Source organism: Mytilus edulis, chromosome 2 (assembly GCF_963676685.1).
Source record: "Mytilus edulis chromosome 2, xbMytEdul2.2, whole genome shotgun sequence".
Lineage (NCBI taxonomy): Eukaryota > Metazoa > Mollusca > Bivalvia > Mytilida > Mytilidae > Mytilus > Mytilus edulis.
The window spans coordinates 86561500-86579912 of record NC_092345.1 but is presented as its reverse complement, the minus strand read 5'-3'; the positions used below and the strand labels follow the sequence as shown (position 1 = coordinate 86579912).

Below are 18413 nucleotides of genomic sequence, written 5' to 3'. Positions count from 1 at the left end.
TATCAAATAACACTGTTAAAAAGTTATATTCACTATTGAATGTCTTGACTATTAGAAATTGAAATAGAAAGAAAGGAAACTTAAATATGAACTAAATGTACAGGTACATGTAACAGAAGACCATTAAAGGTTTAAATACCAATAAGTTTGTAATAAACAGCACAAATACAACAACCAGGGTTGATCTTTAAATAATCAGAGACTCAAAACTTCTGTATGCATGTATCCTGTTGAGTGATAAAATAAAATTGATAACAGTTGAAATACATACTTTAGATTAAATAAACAAATAAAACTGAACAGTGTTAAGGACCGTAAACCAGTGTTTACACCAGGTCTCTGACCACATTTCTAAAAGGCTTGTAGGACAAATGTACACCCACTATGTAAATAAAACTCCTTTAAAAGTTTTATGGTCATTGATTTTAAACTCTTTAATGGTCATTATTTAAGTCCCCAAATGATTTTACAGCCTTACTGTGAAGAAGGGAAATGACTCCTGATAACACAGGGTCATCATAAAGAGAATACTGTAGGATAATAATATAAACAGTATTATAATGTTTTTAACTGGCTGTTTCTGTATTGGCCCTGTTATATATTTCAAGGTTAGCTGTATTGGATCACAGACTCAAACAATAAATGTGCAATGCACTTATAAAGCCAAAGATCCCACACATTACACCATGATATGTATATAGGCAGGGAGTCATCCTACCAAGGTGTTGTTTCCTTTTGCATTTTTGAATGTCTGAAATAATCTTTAGTTGGAAAATGGACTATTGTGATAAAGTTAAATCAGTTATTTAAATATTTTTTTGATATTTTTGATATTTTTGTATTTTATTTCTCTTTGTAATATCTTTATAATTGTTTTACAGGCACCTACAGCACCTTCATCGAAACCTCCCCCTCCTCCAACTAGAGCACCACAATCAGCCAACCCTCCATCAAGGGTCAATGCTCCACCACCACCACCTCCTCCAACGAGGACAACATCAGCATCACCTGGTACAAGAGGTCCACCAGGCTTAAAGCCCCCACCACCTCCAATGAGAGGGCCTTCCACTAATGGACATGCTCCACCTCCTCCACAGAGAAGGTCAGGGCACTACTCTGGGGGATCAGATGGTGTGTATGATTTATGTAGTTCAATTCAAAGTTACATATATATAAGTCAATTTTATTAATAAAATAAAAGCTCCACAAGACCTTTGCTTGATGTGAACCAGTATTAGGCTAATTTGACAGTATTAATATCATAATATACTATTAACAAAAGGTCCAATTAAAAAAATACAATTTTATTATTTGTTTTATATACAATTGATAAACAAAAGAAGTTAGTATATTGGCTGTGAAATATTTTTACTAACATTTCTCATCAAAAATGACTATCAAGAAAACTTGGCATTTTTAGTTTAAAGAAAAATATGGTTTTCATACATGGATTAAATGATTTTACTTCTTTACAAATACTTAAGGGCATACGATACAGTTTTGAACCTGTATTTACAAGCTGATGAAAATTTGCATATAGGCTATTTTTTACCTGATTAAATTAAATATGTAATAATAACTATACCTTCATGTGCTACTTTTTGAGTAAAATGAGGTAGAAATTTTGTATATTTGCTCAAAATTCAGATTTGTGTCCGTATTTTCTTTTTCGAAAGAACGACGTAACTTTTTTGCTTTAAAAGATAAACACAAATTGTTTTTTGTTAAATAATCGGTAATTTCTGTATTTGAAAAGTATCATTAAAAATTATGCAATTTTTATTCCGAAATAATCTATTTTTATAAAATGTTCATGAATAGAGGAAAAAACGTCATTTTTTGCTGCATGTTTATCAAAATTAAAAAAATTGCGCTATTTACAGTTTTATAAAATTTGGGTCACATAATCTTCTTGCAAAATGAAACAAATTGCTGTTTTAAAAAATAAGGGTCCATGCACTCGTTTTCAAATTAAATCAGTTTGAATCATAAAAATCAGTCGAAAAATGCATCTTTTCCCGATATGTCATAGTTTGACGTCGCGAAAATAATATTTTACGTTAGCAACGTCATTACCTTCCCTGTAACTGTATCGTATGCCCTTAAGTGTTTATATTTTGGACACTGCAATGGAGATTTTTTATTTTTCATTAAAGATCTGGTGCTACATTTAATTTGATGTTTAATAACAAGAATCTTTTAAGATAATATTTCATTAGCATTTCTCACTGAAAGTTCATTAGGGTCCCGCCAAAGGCGGTCCCCTATAGTGATCAGTCCGTCCGTCTGTCCATCCGTCCGTCCGTCCATCCGTAACACTTTGTGTCCGCTCCATATCTAGAGAACCATTATGATTTCATACTTTATACTTTACATGTTTATTAACCACCACCAGAGGGCGTGTCATGATGTATGTACAACTTCCTAGGTCAAAGGTCAAGGTCAAAAAACTTTGGTTTCAGTTGACAACCCTGTGTCCTGTGGTGAAGATCGTGTCCGCTCTATATCTTGAGAACCGTTATGATTTCAAAGTTTATACTTGACATGTATATGAACCGGTGTGTCATAATTTATGAACAACTGCCTAGGGCAAAGTTCAAGGTCAAAAACTTTGGTTTCAGTTGACAACCCCATGTCCTATGGTAAAGATTGTGTCCGCTCTATATCTTGAGAACCGTTATCATTTCAAAGTTTATACTTGACATGTATATAAACCAACACCAAAGGGTGTGTCATAATTTATGTGCAACTTCCTAGGTCAAAGGTCAAGGTCAAAAACTTTGGTTTCAGTTGACAACCCCATGTCCTATGGTAAAGATCGTGTCCGCTCTATATCTTGAGAACCTTTATCATTTCAAAGTTTATACTTGACATTTTTATAAACCAACACCAAAGGGTGTGTCATAATTTATTTACAACTTCATAGGTCAAAGGTCAAGGTCAAAAACTTTGATTTCAGTTGACAAACCCATGTCCTATGGTAAAGATACAATTTTTTAATGCACATTATACACAGCAGGGCCCACAGAGATGGCTCCCATCTCAATGATATCTAGTTAATATATTGTGGGTATGAACACTAACAAAGCTGTCATTTTTGTTATATTCCTCTTTTTATTTAAAATACATTTTTCTTATTTTAGATTTTGAGAACAGATTTAGATTTCATGCAGCTAATGAACTGCCACCTCCAGAACCATTCGGAGATTGTAATAAAACCTTCCCAAGTCGTAATCCAAGAAATCCTAGTAAGTAAACAAGGGAGATAATTCATCATAGCTTAGTTGAATTAAATCAGATTAGGATTGTTGTGAATATTTAATATCTAATCTATTATGTACCTCAGAAGCTATAAAAGAAGCTTGTTTCATTATAATTAATTTGTTTGGGTTTTTCTTTTAAATTGAGGACAAATCATAATAAGTTTTTTCTGTTGAAACAAGTAAATGCTGGTTTTGGAGAAGTTAAAAATGAGTTACCTACCTTTGATTTATTATTTTCCTAGATGATACAGATCAAGGTAAATCTATTTTTGTGAACTGAGCAATGCATCACAGTTCAGTATTTTACAAGAAAATTGGCTTGAAAAGAAGTAAGAAACCTTTTAACAAACGAGGTATTTTAAAATGAAAAATAACTGCATACTGACCGAAATAGAAAAAAAAACAAATTGTCATACCATTTTACATTTGCACTTTTCATAAAATAGCTTTTAAAGAAATGAGTGGGAATGAAGGAGGAAAATTATGTAATCGCCCAAGATACTCACAATACATGAGACTTATTTCAGAGTTGTATTTTAATTATAGATACTAGATGAGTTTAATGTGCAGGAGTTAAATTTCAAAATTTTCTTTTCAGGCCAATTATTTCTTTAAAAATAAACTTCCTTATTCTGAAATTGACCTACCAAGGTATACCATGAACATACTTTGCTTATCATTTTGATCTTATCTGCAGCTAATAAATTTATTTCAGCATCTGGAAAAGGGCAGTTACAAGAAGGACATTAATTGTCCTAAAATTTTGCTGAAATTTTACTTTCTATTTATATCAGTACTTTGCATTATGTGAAAGGGAATAATACAAGTCAGCTTGGTTTTTTTAAAAAAAAATTTATTTTGGTTATAGTTGTTTTGAAATATTTTTATTTTCTAAAGATGAAAACACATTTTCCTTTTTTCTGAAAAATAATAATATATTTCAACTAAAACAGTAAATATTATTATGTGCTTTTTTATCAGGAGATACTAAAAAATACAAGATACCCTTATGACTAAAAATTAAATAAACTTAAGAAGTTAAGACAGTTCTGCCTCTTTGAAAAATGTGTGTTATTCAATGAAATATATAACATAAAATGATAGGTGACAGATACTGATGTAGAACACTTGCACAAATCAAGTAGATAAATTTACCATAGCACTTCTCTCCAAAGACCATGATTTCCCTCACAATCATTTAACTCAAAACTAAGTGATTTAGCCATTCAATAAACGATTACATTTTATTTCAGCTTGAGAAGTTCAATGAATATTCATGATATACCATACACAATGTTTTACATTTAATAACATCATGCATTCTATTTCTAACATAAGATTTAATTTCACAGGCCAAATGTTCACACCAACACTTAATGCAATACAAGATCTACAAAATTACCAAATATATGATATGATGATGATTCCTTATGTGGATTGTTGCCTTTCAATGAAAATTCTGCTTATTTTCTTAACAGAAGATTGTTTCAGCATCTAGGGAGCTTCTTTTATTTTAAAAGTATTTTCCTTTTTTTTTGTAATATTGAATAGATATTGCATACAAACAGCAATATATAATTTAATTTATCTTATTAACAAGAGTATCAGTTGTCTATGATGTTTGAATGTTTTAGTTTATAGATAAACATAATTTATTCTAGGTGAAGATTTTGACATTATTATAAACGGTAAAAATTCTTCAAAGAAAAAAATGTTTAAAGGTGTGGTTTATTGATTTCATTCAATTTTTATAATAGCATGCTAGAATTTTTTTAATTTTAACAATTTAAAAATCTAACATTGCATTGATTTGAAAACATGGTCAAGTTGTTTTTGAAAGGACATATTTTAAATGAGTAAGGATAACAGTGGGTATACTTTATATCCCATAATTGAGTATAACTTTGAGATGTGCAATATTAGAATAAGAAGATGTGATATGATTGCCTGTGAGACAAATATACACCTGATTTCAAATAAAGTGGATGTAAGCAATTAAAGGCAACAGTACATCCTTCAACAATGACAACAAACGTACCTTATAGGTTTTTAAAAGACCCCAACTTGAAAAATATGAAACAATTGAAATGAATCATTTACAGCCTTTTTAAAATTTCTCGCTGCATTGAAGACCTGTTGGTGACCTTCTGCTGTTGTCTTCTCTATGGTCTGGTTGTTGTCTCTTTGACACATTCCCCATTTCCATTCTCAATTTTATTGTAGTTATTCAGGTGTACAGAAGTTAGTGTTGGGGTGATGATGGGGTAACAAGGATTCAACTAGATTTATTCTTTATATTGTTATCATCAAAATTCATTACAAACCTTCATTCCACATATCAACATTGAATCATTGAATGTTATGCATATAAAGGTTATTAATTAATGATTTTATAATTTATATTTTTGACATGGATTAACATAAAAGATTACTTTTCAGGGATGAGTACTATCAGTTTCAATTAAGAGTAAGGGAACGTGTATGTTATAGATTATTCCTAATCAGAAGTTGAACCTGATATTATGTGACCTTTTAATGGCTATAAATACAAAATAAGGTCAAAATCAAAGAGATAGATTTATGTTTTAGAGTTTCAGAGGCTAAAACAAACGTACCAAATGTATATCCTGTTCAATTTAAGAAAACAAAATACACCACACAACTTGATTTGCCTTATATTTTAAAATTCTGATTAAGAAAAGGTTTCACATGTTTTAATTTTTTTTTATTACAAATGTCAAATTGTTTCAAGGTGAAGAGATTTTTTTGTTCCAAATTTTTCCATTCAGTATCTTTAAGACTTTAAATGACAGGTGTACAATCAAAATTTCCTGAAAAAAATGAATATGCTTATATATCGATTAATCACATTTTCCGCCATTAATAAAAGTAAATGGTTATTAATTGATGGTCCAACGCTGATTTAAAATATATCTCAGTAGTTATTGAATGCATGTTAATATATCTAATGAACAGAATTTTAATTACAATACAAAATTTTGTATTGAAAGATAAAATTTTGAACATTAAATGTTTAAATATGAAAAGGTTTTGGTAGATGACTTATTTGGTTGTAAAGGTCGATCATAGATATATAATTTTATGTTTCAAAACCCTTTGAAACAACGAATAGAAATCTTATCCTCTGTGATAAGATATTGATAACTTTTTAACTGTCATAGTTTTGACTAACATTCCTAATGTTTTGGGTCCAATAGCTAATCATTTTATATATTGGAAAAGTATTCCATATTAATTCTCTTAGTTTAATTGTTTAAAATGAAATGAATACCAAATAAGAAATGCTGCCATGATTTAAAAGAAGTTTGAAGATTCTGATTATGTTTTCTTTAAAAAAAAATAGTGCTATTCCACTGAAAAATGTCCACAAGGTGAAAGTAATTTATTATTATCTGAAAATTTAAACATTGTAAACAGTGATATATATCATAAAGCACTTTTTCCATTGACCAGGAATAGAAATATTGTTGGCTACTCAATTCCATTGTTTAAGATTCAATTTGAAGATGCATTTATTTTGAACCTTTTAAAAATTATTTTCAGTGGAGTAATGCTTAATTTATTACAGATAAGAATGTTATTATTATGAAAAATCATCTTCTATGCATATTTCATTATTCATCTCCATTTATTATACCTACAAATGTTGCATATTTTATTATTCATCTTCATTTATTCATACCTACATATGATGCATTCACTTTACATTTATCATTTTCAGTAAGAATTTGAATAGCTTAAAGTTTTATTTAAGTCACTTTATTATGTCATAAACTGTAGGAATGATAACATCATATGTTGTCTTCCCAGCAACAAAACACTTAAGGAATAACAGTACTGTAGTTGAAGAGTTGCCACCGTCAATTGTAGATTTGACGGTCGCAAATGCAGTTTTACTGGCGACGCATAGCGTAGACAGTAAAACGGAGATTTGCGACCGTCAAATCAAAATTGACAGTGGCAACTCTTCAACTACAGTACTGTTATTCCGATTCTAATGCATTTCGAAAAGAAATAATACGATTAAACTTGGAAAAATGTCTAAATTTGACAAATTAAAAAAAATCTGTGAAACTTAATGAATGATTTTGGCGCAAAGACGTCATGGGTAAATGTGACGTCATACAAATGAAAACTTACAAACTGGATGTTATTACGTTACCTGTACGCTTCAAATTCGGATAAAATAACATTAAAAAGTCGAATTAGAGGTAGGTGTTGTTTTATTTTCGATTATATAGTAGTAATCGAACATTTGTTGATTCAATCATTTCAAAATGGTTGTCCCTCCTTAGCTATGCCTGGTCAACTGTGGATTTGACGGCAACTTTTAGCCAATGAAAAAAATTATTACATACAAATTGCATTAGAATTTTAAAAATCCCTTTCTGAGGATCAGTGATTTGAGGTACATTCGTAGTATATGTTGTACCCCAAGCAATGCTGTGTAGGGGACATAAACTATATTTAGAAAATTGAAATTGAAGGTTATATATATGCAATGTCTTGGACAAGTTTGAAAAGCAGTGCTGATAAATTATTTAGAGTTTTGCCCCTTTGAATTATGAATGATATGTAATTTTGCATTGTAAGCTCTCTCAAAGAATATTGTTGAATTTTTGTACAGGTACAATCATCTGAAATTCAGTATTTGAGTTTAGGGTATGTATAACTGCTGATTTATTATTCAGCACTGACATCAAGTTGATATAAAAAACGTACCATGTTTATAAACACAGTCTGATAAGTTTTGATAATAAATGGTAAAGATTACTATATTTATTTGTAGAACTATGTTTTTGTAGGCAGTCATTATTATGTTGAAGACATGTCACACTTTTTATTAACCTCTCAATATTTATTTTCTAGGTCGACGAGCACCACCACCACCTCCACCCAAATGAGAAACACATATCATAGTTCAAAGTTCAAAGTGCAATTCATATGGAAGGATGCTTCAGGCATGTTGTATGGCATTTAAACAATTATTAAGATGTCTTAATGTGCAGATTCATGCCCTGCATGCATATTGTGATATTTATTTATGATGGGGAGGCAGTCATGTGATAGCCATGTGATCAAGACATTCAGTACAGGACTGTTCTGTAAATGGCTACAGTATGAACAAGGGGTCTTTATGAAGATGTAACATAGTCATTACCAATCAGACAGGTGCTTTTAAAGATTTAATATACACATTTATTTATAGTGAATTTTGATGTATGTGATGAATTGCATCTATTATAAGTTGACAAGCTGCTTATACTTTCAAGTTTTTGAGTTCTTAGGTCAACTTACGTTGTTATATTTGGATCTGAAGAATTTTGTTTAATTGACGGCATGCACAAACTAAGTGTAAATGTGTAAATGAAATGTTTGAATATATAAATAGAAACTGACATTTCAGTGCTAAAAATACATTTAAGAAAATATAAACATTTCATCCATTTCATTTTTAGAACACAAATGAATATATACTTTGCTATAGTTTTGTTCTGGTCAGTCATTTAGTATAAAAATCAGTATTCATCATCTAAATGCGAGGGAATTTATGTTTAATTTCTGAGATTGTACTTTAAATTCTTATTTTATACGGCAATCATTTCAATTATTTATTTAGTTTCAATCTTTAAATTAAGTCAGGGCAGTAGAAATAACTAGTCTACAGACAGGAGCCTAATATCTATCAAACATGATTATACCAGTATAAGATATACACACAGATCTACACATATAACATCATTCTCATAAACATAAGCATGTTTAATATAAAATGAAGGGTCTTGATAAAGCCCAACACCTGTAGGTTATTGCTTTATAGTGAGTAAAACCATCATTGATAAAGGCTAACTAATGGCTTACTCATATTTATCCAATTATTAACTTCAAAATTATAATGTTTAACCAGCATAAAGTAAACACTGTTTAAATTCATCTTTATTTAACAATTGTATAGACGACAGAAGAGTGCTGTAATGTGAATAGTTTGCTAATTTATTCTTCCATTATTTTTATAATTTGGCTGATAATTGTCTGTATTTATTACTAGGGTAATAACACTTGTTGTACTTGCACTATTTATTTTATTGTAATAATTGCTTTGACCTTAATATACATTAGGATAATCATAAACATGCAGTCACATACAAGTAGGTACAATTTTGAAGTTACCTAAAAAATAATTGGTAGGATTACACATTTCTTTAAAAAAAAAAAGATGAGATCTATTTTATTTGAACATGGCAATTATAAAAAAAAATCAATATTTTTATTGGAATTTATATCAAGGATTTCGTAAAAGAATATCTTGCACATCTGCTGGAGTGACTTTTTGTAATTCTTGTTAATATAAAAAGTATTGATAGAATATCCTTAATTTAATAGTCTTTTTGGTGGCAAAAGGTTAACCAAAATTAAAGTAAAGTATAGAGTAATTAGAAGTTCGATGATAGAGCCTATTTCATTAAAGTATTTACTTTTGCCTGTTCCTCTCCTTTGTATATCTATGGTATATTTTATTTTATGCATTTGTATTTTATAACATGACAACAATCAGAAAATATAGAAATCAAAAGAATGTTGTGCTGGGCACCATATATGTACCTTAAGCATTGGTGATTGAAGTTTGATTATTTTGATGTATTTAACAATTTAAAAGATATTTTCATAAATGTAAGTCATACAGTTCATTTGTCATGGGCATTATATTGAGTTAGATATAATTATATTGAGTAAGATATAATTATATTGAGTTAGATATAATTATATTGAGTTAGCTATAATACATGCTTTGCATTCCCCAATGGAGACCTTCTATACTATTAAATTAATAAGGAAACAATAAAAATAACATTTAGATTTTCAGTCTTCAAAGAAATGGAATATGGGAGACCAAAAATTTAACAAAAGTTCAGTAATTATTTCATGGGAAGATAAATTCTTGGATAAAACATTAGTTTTGGTATGAAGTATCCCCTATTTTTAAGTTTGGCAAACAAGAATTATAGCTTTCATTGCTCATGTTGTTGTCGAGACAATATTTATGTTGTTAGACTGTTGCCATTATTGAAAGTTATACTCATTTACTATTTTTTTTAATTTCAGGGGGTTATATCATAGCTCTTCTCATACCTTCTCCTTTATTGTTGTAACCATCCTTTTGTTGACAAAGTAGAATTATATCCTTAAAAAGCTTTGTAAAATAACAATATATAAAGCCCTTATCAATCTTCATTTGGACTAACCCTACTCTTCTAAGTATGTCCAAAAGGTCTCTATTGTATTCATCATTCCGCTTTTTAACCTGTCTCTATATAGTGTGAATGTGTGTTTATTTTGCAGAAGATGATTTGTTGGGTAATTTTTTGTTATGTTTTTATTAATATTTGTTAGTTATGTTTACTCACTACTCACATAGATTTGCAAAAAAAAAAACATTTTCAGCTTTTTGAACATCAGCATTATAATAAAAAAAGTTATTGGATTTTTTGACTTTTCTAGATGCAAAGTTTTTTTGATAGGTCTTTAACATATAAAGTCATATGCATTTGCAGATAAATAAGCACATGTTTTGTATCTTGTGTTATTATTAAATATGCCTCTAGGAAATTGTCATGAATGAAATAACCAGTCTTCTTAGTTCCCTTCTCATCCCTTGTATTTTCTATGGTACACAATATTTGTAAGTGTTCACTTTTTTTCATTTCATATGATGTAGAGGTTTGATTTTTCAACCATTTATTAATTTGACATGGTCATAAAGCATATTTACTGAAGTAACCTTACATCAAATTTATAGCAATTAAACATATAGAACTTATCACTGTGTGGACTTTTTACATGATGACCATAAAACAAAATGCAAAAAAACGATATAATCTCATCCAATATACACTCATTAGTAAATGTCATTCAATCGTGTATTGATGCCTGAATTATACTTTTCCAGACAGTTAAACTCAAAGTAGCATATATTTTGCATTGATGCAAAATGTGTAAACATTATTGTAAACTTTAAAATAACTGAAGTTCAGTTAAAGCATATGTGCCATTAATTTCTAATTAATTAATTACAAGAATTTTTTTTTTTATATATATACATGTAGTTTTAATAAAAATCAGAATTTGCTTTGTGGTATATTTGATTCACCTACAAATGTACAGTAAAATAATATATCAGAGCCTCTAGTATCTCATCTTACATTCATTGTTTTTTCCTTGACATCTGCAATTTCTACATCATATAATTTTCCTTTAATTATCATGAAATATTCTTATTTTTGTTCTCGTATGTAAGTATATGTGAATTGATTTATTTGTGTGAACTGGCATCCACTAGCTGTAAAACCACATTGTGATCACTTCTGTCACCTTTTCAGTTTTTATCTGTGCTAGACTTTGTTGATCTTCAATTCTTTGAAAAAAGCCTGTCAGAAATTAACCCAATTTGCACAAATTCTGTTACAATCTATAAACTTCTGCTCTATAAACATTTCGATATTATTTATGGCAGTATGTATGTATTTATATTTAATTATGTCCTATTTTGATGTTAATAGATGATCTGCTTAAAGGCAACCTGATATTAAATCATCTTGTTCGTTGTACTCCTGAAATTCTTGTGTTCAAACTTATCATTTATTATTTTCTCAAATAGAACTTTGTCTATTAATATAACTGGAGCTTTCATCGTTTTATAAGTGTAAGTTTGTTTAATTTCCTTGATTTTACAATTTTGTTTTGTACCATTACATTAGCTAAAAAAATTTTATGCTGAAAAATTGATTATCTTAAATTATACAGGGGTAATTTGTGCTTTCAACTGTACTTCAAAATAGAAAGTTTTTGTCTAAATTCATGGAATTTTAGTGTAGCAATTTCCCTCTCAAAATTTCAAATGTAATTAGTCAAAAAACTTTGGTAAAAAGAAAACAGTTTTTCATTTCATTATAACATAAGTATCAGCAATTTTGTGTCTGTAAATACAGTTTATTATATACATTGATATAAACATTAGTTCTCTTTTAAGAACATGGAATTAGACTAAGTTTTGATAAACAACAAATTAATGCAAATTAGAATTAATAGTTTATTGAACCTTTAAATTGAAACTAAGCAGTTTGTTATTACATGAATGTTATGTATTTTGTTTGTTTGTTTGTTATGAGTGTTATTTATGGATGGTAGTGTTTATAACATATCCATGAATCTTCCAAGTTATATATGTATATAGAAAATGAACAATGATATAGATTATATCATATTGTAAATATAATGTATATCAATAATAAATGATACAATTTACAACTGTTTTTATGTTTTTAATTTGAAGAAAGAGTGGCACATTTGTATTGGGATATAAAGCTGCTGATTTTTGTCCATCATGATAGTAAACATCTACAAGTCTACAGATTTCATTTTTTTATTGGAACTTTTTTCAATGCATATTTCAGTAATATCTAGGAAGGGCCAATCGATTATTTTTGAGCTCTTGGAAAATGTAAATGGTATTTAAAACTATCATTGTAGGCACAATCAAGGATTTACACACCTGAAAATGTTATTAAAAGGGAGAAGAGAATTTTTTTACATTTAGAGCCATCACATAAAAAGGAGAACAAGGGTACAATCAAATAATTGGTATTATCAGAAATGAACTCATGCTAACTACAGGCTCTAAAGAGACAGCGTTTATCACCTGGATATGTGTGCATCTTCAATGCTAGAAACGGCCACACACTAACATTGTAGACTGGATTATAATTCAAATGTTATTTAAATCCCATGTTGTGATATGCTTTTCTCCATCTAAGGGTGGAGATTATTGTGACATTATTGTGATTATTGTGCTGGCTTTAATGAGATTGCATATATACATATACAAAAAAAACCATGTGGCATGATTGCCAACAAGACACCTCTCCACAAGAGACCAAATGACACAGAAACTATATGCCACCATACGGTTTTCAACAAGGAGAAAAAAAATACTTAAGACAGTTTCAGCCCCGAACTGACCAATGTAAAACAATTCATATATGATCACACTTATGCCTTTCATCTGAGTGCAGAAACGCTTTACATTGAGTATTTAAATTAAGAATATTTACATTGTGTTTTGCACAGATTGAAAGATGATAAGTGAAATATGACTATGTTGTGTTTTTGGTCATTGCTGGATGGAAATTTGACTACAGTTTCTATTTAAAAATGTGTTGATCTTGAATTGTGGAAATGTTGTCAGGAAGAAGATTCCATTCGTGGTTAGAAACTGTTTTGATACTTTACAGTGTTGCATTGTGGCTGTATTATGTACACGGAGTTCGTGTAGTGTTCAACATGCTTTTTAGCGGTATGTCTGCAGCAGTATGATAGAACATGCTCTTTTGGAATATTATTAGCCTGTTTATATTGCGTCTTCCTTCCAATATTGGCCAGTTTACGTGTTGCATGATACTTGTTATAGATCCTGGATGGTATTCACAGATGCTTCATACGAATATCTCTGCCCGGTATTGTTACATTTTAATTCTATGGACAGCCTTCTTCCATTGGGGATCCCACACTGAACTGCAATATTCAAGATGTGCTCTCACTAGTGCCAGATATGTCTGTTCCGTGATATTTTTCGGACAACTGTGTACTTTTCGTTGTTTAAACTTCAGTTGCTAGGTGGCAATATTTACTTTATTTGTGATGTGTTGTTTCGAGTTAATATGTTTGGAGTCCAAGATGTGGGTTATGGATGTTTACTTCTAACTGAGTTTAGATGAGGTAATTTGGTTGGTTGATTTTCCGTCGGATGTTGTGGATTTACTGAAGTACATAACACTTTTTGGGGATTGAAAGACATTTTCTAGTCTAGAGACCACCGTTCTAGCCACTGCGAAAATGTAGTGTTTTGGTATCTGTTTTAGATTGGATGTTTCCGTAAACCAAGCAGTAGTGTTATGCTTGTTCCTGGACTCATAAATTATTTTCTGTAACTGTTTAACTATGCCAGTTACATTGATAGCTATCATAGGACTCTGCGATGATTTTGGTATTTCAGGTTTTTAGATAATACTTGATATCTATACTATCAAACGAGAATACCTCATTTTGTGTGCCGCTTCTCTTCCTTCCACAATAAATACATCTGTTTGCTTCTGTGTTCTATAGGTACCATGCATAGTCGCATTTGTGATCTATTCTTATGGTTATTCAGTTTGGGTTATTTTGGGAGAAAAACGAAAAAAAGGCGTCCGGATATTGTTTCCGTCATCAGACCAACTTTTTAGTCATACAAGACCTCGCGAAAATAACAAATATAACATCAAAACCAAATACATGAATTTGGGATAGACAAGTACCGTGACACGTCTTATCGCAATGTCAATTTACACTCAAAAATAAGAGAAAACAAACGACGCAACGTTAAACTGTAACACACACAGAAACGAACTATAACGCGAAAATAATGGAATTGAACAGAAAAAAAAACCCAAAAAATAACGAACTTTGGAAAAAAATGAGAGGGCATAAAAAAAAAATTAAAAATTGTCCTGTCTCCTTGAGTACCAATAAATTTTGATCCTTTTTCTGAAATTTCCAGACATGAAATCTTTTACAAAAATTTTCCCTACAACAGTTTACATACTTTAAACCAAGCTCTAAATGCCAGCGATTTCGCCGGGGTGTTCTAGTGTTGGTGGAAATCAACATCAGAGAATATAAATTCATATTGTTGGTTTAATACATTTGCTTTCCTTCTATGTCAAGTTTATCTTTTTATTTTTTTCTAATCATAGTGATGTTACTACTATCATTTTTAAAGACCATTATTATTTAGTTGTCGTGTAGATTTTCCCTTTATAAGTATTAAATTTGTCTTTTCTTCATAATCAGGTTTGAGTTTACTAGCTATTTTTGTCTTCTCCTTTACTGTTGTTCGCATGGATTTCAATGCCTTCCATCATTTCTCCTTTCAACTACCTTCTGATTTCCCGGCTTCATTAATGGTATAAGCGTTGTTTATTAACAAATGAGCTGTTTGAATACAGCAGTCATCAATGGTAGATTCCATTTTGTTGATGTATTTTTATTGGGATATGTTTTTCTATTGCATTATTCAGAAAAAGAATTCCACACATCTTCTACTTTGTTTTGTTTATTCTCTTCTTTAAAGGTTTTAAGATTTGACTTAGATCTTCTGTTTGTATACCTTCCATATTTCTTTTTTTTTGTACGGTAAGATTTTTTTAATCTTTTCTTGTGTATTCTGGCCTTGGCGTTTAGTGTTATCTTGATTATGTCATGGTCACTGGTTCCTGGAGCTTTTTCTACTTTATTGATAAGGTTTTGGTTATTGGTGTAACACAAATCTAATATGCTGCATTGACGCGTTGTTTTAAACACAGCTTGTGTTGTTGTGATCATTTGCTATGTCTAAAACCTTTTAATTGTTGTTTGGCCATACTGAGATGAAATCTGTATTGTTAGATTCACACATTGTTGTCAATATAATGGAATTTGATGCCAATGTCATACAAGTGAGAGGTTTAGCTAGATATAAAGCAATATTTAATCTACCATTTTCTATATTAAATCAGAGTGATTGAAAGCACTGAACGGTAGAGATTGCTTCAATTTATCAGTGGGATGTAAAACTAAATATTGCATTGGTTGTTGTTGATTTAACAGCTATTCTAGACAAAGGAAGATAACTCCATTTTTTTTTTAATGTGATTAACAATGACATAATTTACATTTTTAGAACAGATATTAGATTCCTGCACCTTGCAAAAGTTATGTAATTTCCTTGACAAGTGAAACATTACTTTGTGCCTTGAAGATGTTGAATATCTGAGCATACATTACATCGATAAATTTTTGGAATGTTCATGTATAGTATTATAGAATGTTATGATCAATGCATTATATTTTGTGTATCAAAAAGGTAGTGATCAGCCTTGAAACATTTAGATATCAAGTCAACCCCGAAAATGATTGTACCAAGTCAGGAATATGACAGTTGTTATCTATTCGTTTGATTTGATTGAGCTTTTGATTTTGCCATTTGATTAAGGACTTGTCGTTTTGAATTTTCCTCGGAGTTCAGTATTTTTGTGATTTTACTTTTTGTATGTTGTTAGTGCTAAGAGAGGCGACAGATACCAACTATTTTAACTCATAATCTGAAATCAAGCTAACAATGTAATGACAGAAAAAGCGAAGTTAAATCTGTTGTTATCTTTAAACGAATTTAAGTAATTTCGTTACATTTAAAAAAAAATATATTTAAATATCATCTGAAGAATTCATTTTACTTCACCTTTTTGTGTTTTTTATTTGTCATGTATGTTTACCTAGTGTTTCTGTTGTTCTTTTGTTTTTCTTTAATAGTAGGTGTGTTCCCATCGGTTGCAGTTGGTGAACCAGATTTGTTTTTCGCTTAATCGATTGATGACTATTGAACAGCGGTATACTACTGTTGTCTTTATTTGACAACTGAGTTACAATTAGTGTTACATTAACCTATTAGGTTTGTTTCGGTTTATAACCCAATAGTCCATTTGCCGATTCCCGTTATTGACCCTGTATTTAGAGATCCCTTTTTTAGTTGTCTCCCTTATGAGGGACATTAATTTTCATTAACAGTGGAGAGCTAGCAGAAAGAGCAAATTTACCTATGCGAAACGTGAGTAATCTTTAAGATTTTCAAATCTTTTAATTACATTAAATTTGTTGATAAGCTTAATACTTTTGACACCCGAAATTATTTCTCATGAAAAGTTAGTTTAACCGCCGATACATCACTTTTAATTCATCATGTGGGGGGGGGGGGGGGGGGGGGGGGGGGTATGAAGGGTCCAGATCCCGAATTTGAATAAATTTAAATCCCAACATCCCGAAATTCGAAAAAAAAATTCCCGAAATCCCGAGCTAAAATACACACGATCCCGGAGCCCTGATAAAGGTCCTATCCCCCTCCCCCCTCATCATGCTTTTTATTGGCAATAGCCAATTTTGTCTGGAATAGAATTAGTCTACGATTGACAAAGGGAGGTAATTCGTTTAAAAGGTGTGTCATCACAGAATCAAATCGGTAATTGGCAAATGGACTATTGTGTTAAAATAACAGAACTTAACCTGATTTCGTTTGTACCAAGTCTTTAATATGGCAGCTCATTCTCACGTGTTCCGTTGATTTGACGTTCGATTTTGTCAGTTTTTAAGGACTTTTGTATTTAACTAAGAGTTCAGTATTTTGTTACACTTTCTTAGACATCGGATATTTTGATGAATGCTGCGTTGTGAAATAACTACTCCCTTTTTGGAGTGATGTTAGTTTTTATGCACTGTGGTTTTCAAAACGTAGTTATTTTTTTTTTACATATATACTATATTCTTTTTTCAATAAAATTGTTGGTAACATCATAAAGTACACACTTTTTTTATACTAAATGTCTTGAATTTTCTTTATCTTTGTAATGCAAGCTTTGCATGCTAAAGTAAGTTTGATGAATCATTTCAGAATCAAATCAAAGTCATCAATACAAAACACAGAAATACAGAAAATTAAAACGCAAACCAATACTAAATTCAGCTACGTTACTTGTGCAAATGATAGCTAGTGGAACGATCATGTACGATAAATCTAAATGATCATTTAATGTCAAAATTCAAAAATACACGTTTACCTGGGTCATTCATTACGAAATTAGAGAACCTGGCAATATGCATTACTTCCTAAGTTAAAACAATATTATTACAGTCAGAGATGCTCCTTGATTAGTTCATTTTTTAATCCTTCCTACTTTGAAAACACAATTTTCCTGTCGCACCTTTTTAATACCATTTTCCTATCGCAACATTGGGAATATAATTTTTTATCGAAATTTTGGTAATATGATTTTTTTTATCAACTTTTTGGTAATATCATTTTATGTATATTCATAATGACGATAAAGTAAAGATGATAAAGAACTGTTCAAATCTTATATGAATATAAATTAAGGTCCACCTGAGGTATACATCACTAGACAGCAACATATCGCCAATATCGACACAGAAAAACAATGTGTAGACTGTTGATGACAGCTACCATATTATTTTGAAATTATGTAAAAACTGTTTTGTTGGGAATTG

General features: G+C 30.3%; 1 protein-coding gene across 1 annotated transcript in view; it reads left to right on the top strand.

Moving 5' to 3' along the window:
- Positions 1–12590, top strand: part of LOC139513245 (WAS/WASL-interacting protein family member 2-like) — a 35681-nt gene extending 23091 nt beyond the window's left edge. Inside the window, exons 6-8 of the mRNA XM_071301572.1 lie at positions 882–1131; positions 3144–3248; positions 8154–12590. Of these exons, the coding sequence (XP_071157673.1) occupies positions 882–1131; positions 3144–3248; positions 8154–8188 (390 nt within the window). The 3' untranslated portion in view covers positions 8189–12590. The remainder of the gene's footprint in view (positions 1–881; positions 1132–3143; positions 3249–8153) is intronic.
- The last annotated feature ends 5823 nt before the right edge of the window (positions 12591–18413 follow it).